This window comes from Typopeltis vanoorti, chromosome 3, assembly GCF_054136105.1.
Source record: "Typopeltis vanoorti isolate ZY-2024b chromosome 3, IOZ_Tvanoo_1.0, whole genome shotgun sequence".
In the NCBI taxonomy this organism is placed as follows: Eukaryota; Metazoa; Arthropoda; class Arachnida; order Uropygi; family Thelyphonidae; genus Typopeltis; species Typopeltis vanoorti.
Genome location: NC_143551.1, coordinates 162,421,977 through 162,428,498, shown reverse-complemented (window position 1 = coordinate 162,428,498; position 6,522 = coordinate 162,421,977). Strand labels below are relative to the sequence as shown.

At 35.0% G+C, this 6,522-nt stretch overlaps 1 protein-coding gene across 1 annotated transcript in view; it reads left to right on the top strand.

Annotated features, from left to right (window-relative positions):
* The first annotated feature begins 293 nt into the window (after positions 1-293).
* Positions 294-6,522, top strand: part of LOC150108714 (uncharacterized) — a 200,578-nt gene continuing 194,349 nt past the window's right edge. Inside the window, exon 1 of the mRNA XM_090390947.1 lies at positions 294-597. Within this exon, the coding sequence (XP_090247073.1) occupies positions 499-597 (99 nt within the window). The 5' untranslated portion in view covers positions 294-498. The remainder of the gene's footprint in view (positions 598-6,522) is intronic.

Below are 6,522 nucleotides of genomic sequence, written 5' to 3'. Positions count from 1 at the left end.
TGGCGGGATTCGAACCTGCAGCCTTTTGGCTGGGTAGCGGATATGCTAAGTACTCGGCCAACCAGGCCGGCAATATGCGAGAGAGGAATCATTAATTAGCCGGATTGCCCTCACCTGGACAGAATCAAGCAATCTAATTATAGAGTATGAGGGAATTAATTTTTTTAAATGTTAAGAGAATTAAAAAAAAATCTTAATTTTTTTTATCATTTATGGCTTGTCCGTTTTATAGGTAGCGCTCACATTTCAAATTTGGAATTTTAGATTTTCTGAAAACCGATGATTTTCTTTTTTGAATTACCAGTACCATGTTGTGGTCACATTTTGGGAAACATTGACGAACGAGTTTTTCGAAGTATATGGGTTTCTGATGATGTTTAGATCAGAATTCTGTACGTATGGATTTAATGTGACTTATTTTGAAATTGCTCCAACTCAATTTTCATGGAAATGAGTATATTTTTACCGTATGGTGCCCAGTTACTTTAGAAGTAAAAAATGGCTGTTTCAACTAATGGTGATACGACTGTTGAAGATGTGATTATATTATCATCCGAAGAAGAAGAAGAAAAAACAATAGACGATTATGTAAAACAGGTATGCAATGCGAAATTTATGAAATTTCACTTTAAAATGTAAACGTTTATTAAAATATGGAATTTCAGATTCGATACGATCTTTCTCACGTTATCCCAATTGTTTTAATTTGAATTCGTTGATTATTTAATTTTGTAAACATTGATTTTGTAAAGTAGTTTCAATAATAATTAAAATGGTTTATTTTATGGAAAAGATAGATTTCAATTGGGTTTATATAGGTTAAATTTATCAGGGCCAAGTTGGCGAAATATCATCGGTATTTCTTACTTAGTTTCAAATAAATTTGACATATATAAACCCAATTGAAGTCTATCTTTTCCATTGTTCATTTGGTCGAATATAACTTTTAATCATTATGGTTTATTTTATTTTTGAAAGTAGTCCAATAGTTGGCCCGGGGTTAGTATCGTATAGAACTGTACTTGTTGAGAACATGAGAGAATTGACTTAACGTCTTTTGCCTTCGACAGTTTTTTTGCCATTATATGAGGAACCACTACTAGTACTTTTTATAAATTTTTAGTACTAGAACCTTCACCAACAAATTTAGTACTTTCTCCCTTCCGAATAACAATAACAACATGAGAGTTAGGCATATAAGCTTAGTATTTTTCTCTTCTCCCACCTCCTCGTATGTCACATTTTCACACAAGTATGATTTCTCTCTTTTTCCTCCCCTTCTCACTATTGCTAACTCCCCCTCCTCGATCTCATACTCCGACTGGCATTAGTCAATGAGTATATATATTCGTTATTCAAGCACTTTTTGTCCGTTATAAGATTATTACAACAAAAACTGTGAGATATAATTGATGTTTACGAATTTCAGTTCATTGCTCGCAGTCGTTTGATTTAAAGTAGATCAGTGTGGATGCAAAACTGTCTTATAAAAAATGCTTTGGCTGTAGATTCACTCAATGAAATCCCCCCCCAAAAAAAAAAAAACTTCAAAATACTTGTTTCTCTTTAATTACTGATGAGTCAGCTGACAACTGCAAATAAATCTCCAGCAGTTGTGGTTTTGTTACTATGATGATTCCACTAAATCAGTAGAGGATTCGTTTTTAAATATCATTGATGTTAGTGATGCAACAAGTGCAGCTTTATTTGATGCTCTTATAGAATTATTAAACAAGCTGAAGGTGCCTCTTTCAAACTTATTAGGCTTTGCTGCATATTTGGCTTTGTAGATATTTACAATTTCATACAAAAGAAACTGAAACGTTTAACAGAATTTAAACAAATTCAGGAACTGTCCAACTTAAAACTACAATTTGCTGAGGTTGGGTAAAACTCGTTGGTTCTCAATGCATGATGTTGTGCAAAGAATAGAAGAATGGAATGCTTTGGTTTTTTCATGCTTTATGTTGAGCACAGTAGAAGTTGGTATTAAGCAAGTCAAATCAGTTTTAACTACACTACAAAATCCCTTAATTAAGGGATATTTTCACTTCTTAGCATTCATTCTGCCAATCTAAATTTAGATTACCAAGGCACTGAATATTGCCTTCATCTTCTAATTTCATCAGTAGGAATTAAAATGATCATGAAATCTCAATATGCTACAAATGCACAAATTGAGAAGATAAATCCAGCTGATAATGGTCGGTTTTTAGACATAGAAAATGTATATCTAGAGGCAAGAATGGAAGCCCTCCTAATGAGTTGAGATAAGAGTGAAGTTCCAGAAAGAGACATAAGACACTTTGAAATGTTTGCCCTTTTATGTTGAGTTCTGTAGCCAAGTTTCCAAACAAATAAATTTCAAAGATCCTGTATTAAAAAAGTTTAGCAATACTGAATCTTGAAATGTGCAAATCAGACTGTTTTTATAGTATAATGCCACTTGCTGTAAAGTTTCCTAATGTTATTGAAGAGCTTGATAGAGAATGATAACTATTGAAGACTAGAAGCATTGAAAAAAAGGTCAAGAATTCATGATTTTTGGAATATAGTTTTTTGAAATGAAAAATGCTGTGGGAGAATAAATGTTTCCTAATTTAACAACAATTGTTAAAGCTGTACTGTGCCTCCCTCATTCATCAGCAGCAACCGAACGAATATTTTCAGCAGTGACAATAAGAATAAAATAAAAATTATTAAAAACAATACTTAAGTCCACAGTAATAACTTTAATTAATAAATAAGGTAGATATTTCATACTAAAACTAATAGTACATCTTCAATGTTACAAACAGATAGGAATAGAATACAAGTAACGAACATTCAGTGGATCACCTATTAAAATACAATCTTGTCGCGAGCTAGGAAATGAAAGAAATTAAAAAATAATTAATATTTAAGATAATTAGTTTTTTAATGATTACATAAAATAAAAGTCTCCCAGATCTTCGAGAGAGAGGCAGTCATTTCGATTTAAATTTGGTAGGTGTAAAAAAAAAGCTTCACAACTTTCTTTAAAGAGGCGTTCATATTTGAACCTGCATCTATGAAGGAGAATAGCTTTATTCCACTGGATATTATGGATAGTGGTTGTGCTAGACCAGACTTCTGAGGTTTGTTGTAATCAATATAATATTGATGTTCTTTAATTCTTTTTTCCACAAAACGGACAGTTTGTCCAAAATAAGAAACATCGCATTCACAAGGAATTTGGTAAATGCCAGCCAAAGACAGAGATGACAGTTTATCTTTTGTAGAAGGCAGTAAGGAAGAAATTTTGTTGATAGGAATATAAGTGGGAATCAATTGGTACTTTTTAAAAATTCTACCTATAGGTTCTGAGATTCCTGGAATATAGGGGATTGGAACTCTGCGAACTGTTGAAGAAACCTTAAGTATTGGAACATAAGATTGAATTATCTGTTGGATTTGATTAGGGTGGTAATTATTAGATTCCATTAACTTTTTAATGATGGAAAGTTCTTGTAAGATTTCTGGAGAAGAGCAAACTTTGTGGCCTATTAATTAGAGAGTTAAGAATGCCAGATTTTGAGATGTAAGGTGAGCAGACTTTTTATGAATATATCTGCCAGTCATCTCTGTCTTTGGCTGGCGTTTACCAAATTCCTTGTGAATGCGGTGTTTCTTATTTTGGACAAACTGTCCGTTTTGTGGAAAAAAGAATTAAAGAACATCAATATTATATTGATTACAACAAACTCAGAAGTCTGGTCTAGTACAACCACTTCCCATAATATCCAGTGGGATAAAGCTATTGTCCTTCATAGATGCAGGTTCAAATATGAACGCCTCTTTAAAGAAAGTTGTGAAGCTTTTTTGCACCGACCGAATTTAAATCGAAATGATTGCCTCTCTCTCTCTCGAAGATCTGGGAGACTTTTATTTTATATAATCATTAAAAAACTCATCATCATCATCATCATCATCAAATTCCTGCCATGTACCCTCAAGGGGTGTACAAGATATGACAGTACTACATGAAAAAATTACATCATTACTAACTTCCTATCTACAATTTTCCTCCAAATCAGTCTGTTACTTGTCAAGACTCCAACATTATCAGATCTTATATTTCTATCATCTAAGGCACTTTGTACCGTATCAATCCACCTATATCTTGGTCTTCCTCTGGGTCGTTTTCCTGCCAACCTGGCAGAGAACACTTGCTTTGCTAATCTTTCCTCTCCCATTCTATTTAAGTGACCATACCATCTGAGATTAGCTCTGCCAACGCATTCCTGGATGCTGACAATGTCAAGTTCTTTCCTAATATCCCCATTTTTAATATGATATTGCCATTGATGCCATCTGTTCACGCCTCTGATCTTTCTCAGGACTCATATCTGCGGTCTCTAGTCTTTGGTCAAGTGTTTTACTTCTGACCCAGCTCTCAGATCCATAAGTTAAAATTGGTTTGAACACAGTCTTGTATACAGCTAATTTAGTGTTCCGACTAATTTCTCTCTTATTCCATATGAATTTATTCAATTGACTTCCCACGATACCAGCTTTGCTGATTCTGTTGTCTATTTCTATATTTAGTTTACCATCTTCAGTAAAAATTGTGCCTAAGTAGCTGAAATGTTTTACTTGTTCCACAGGTTCTCCATTCACAACACAGTTGACATTTTCAATGATTCTGCCTATTTTCATTGTCTTTGTCTTTTTATTGCTGACCTTCATACCATATCTATTACAACAGCTATTCAATTTAGTCAGAGAATCTTGCAGACTTGTAGCGGATTTATTTAGAAGTATAACATCATCCGCATAAAGCAAAGAGCTGACATTAACATCTCCAATTTTGATATCAGGTTTAATACCACATTCCTTCATAATGTGATCCATATAGATAATGAATAACAGAGGGGATAATGTACATCCTTGTCTCACACCAGATTTAACATTAAACCATCTTCCTGTACTTCCTTCAATTCTAACTGCTGACTCACAACTCAGATAAAGACTAAGTATTGCTTGATATAATGCCCCATTGACACCATATAACTGCAGCGTATTGAATAGCTTCTCTCTTGGCACCTTGTCATATGCCTTTTCCAAATCGACAAAACTTAAATACGGATCTTTGTTATATTCCCATGCTTTCTCGACTATTTGTCGTAAAGTGAAGATCTGATCCTGACAGCCTCTATTTGGCCTGAATCCAGCTTGTTCTTCACCAAGCTTTTCTTCCACAATTCTTCTCAACCGTTTCTCAAGTATACTTGCATAGATCTTGCCAGGAACACTCAGTAGGGAAATACCTCTGTAATTCTCACATTCAGTTTTATTTCCCTTTTTATATATGGGTACTATGAGAGCTCTACTCCAATCATCGGGAATTCGTCCCTCTGTCCAAGCTTTCTGAACTATGCAGTGCAGCCACTGTAAGACTCTTATACTACCATACTTCAGCATTTCTGGTCGAATATCATCTACTCCTGCTGCCTTTCCACATTTCAAGCCTTTGATGGCTTTTTCTACTTCAAGTATGGATATGTATTCCTGACTGCATGCCTGGTCAGTGTTTTTTATCACTGTGCTGTCATCACTGCTTGTTTCATTTAGCAGTTTTTCAAAGTAATTACTCCATACTTCAAGGATATCTTTTTCTCCTGTTTTCATTTCACCTTTATCATCTCTAATTCCTTTTACAGCACTCTTTCCTCCATTCCTAAGCTTCTTCAACAACCTCCAGAATATTTTGCCACCTTCTTGATATTTATTATTATTATTATTATTATTAAACAAGACCTCATGGAGTCAAAGACTCATCTAGGAGGTCCTTTTATCTCACACACATCTCATCATACCGGGTCTTAAACACATTCAAACTCCTTGCAGACACCACACTCTCAGGCAAGGCATTCCAATCATTCACAACTCTGCACGAAAAAAACCTGCCTCTCACTCCCCTACTCACACCCTCTTTATACAGTTTCCAGGGATGACCTCTGGTTCTCCCCTGATCTCCCACTATTCGCTGTAGAACTTCTCCACCATTGATCCTATAGCAACCCCTTACCAACTTGTAGGTCTCTATCATATCTCCCCTCTTCCTTCTCTCCACTAGTCTCTGCAAATTACATCTTTTCAATCTTTCCTCATACTCGACATTCCAGAGGTCAGAAACTACCTTAGTCAGTCGCCTTTGGACCCTTTCCAACATCTCCTCATCCTTCTGAAAACCAGGTGACCAAATCTGGGCACAATAGTCCATGTGTGGCCTAATCAAAGCCTTATACAATGGAACAACAATCTCCCTACTTCTACACGTCAGTGTCCTCCTCATCATTCCCAGAAGTCTTTGTGTTGTCTTCACAATTTTGGCGATGTGACCCCTAAATTTTAGATCCTTATCCACTATCACTCCCAGATCTCTTATTTCCTCTACTTCCAACAATATATTCTTACCAAGCATAAATTCTGCATCCCATCTTTGTTTTCCAAATTTTAAAACCTTACATTTTGCAACATTGAACTCACACCCCCATTTGC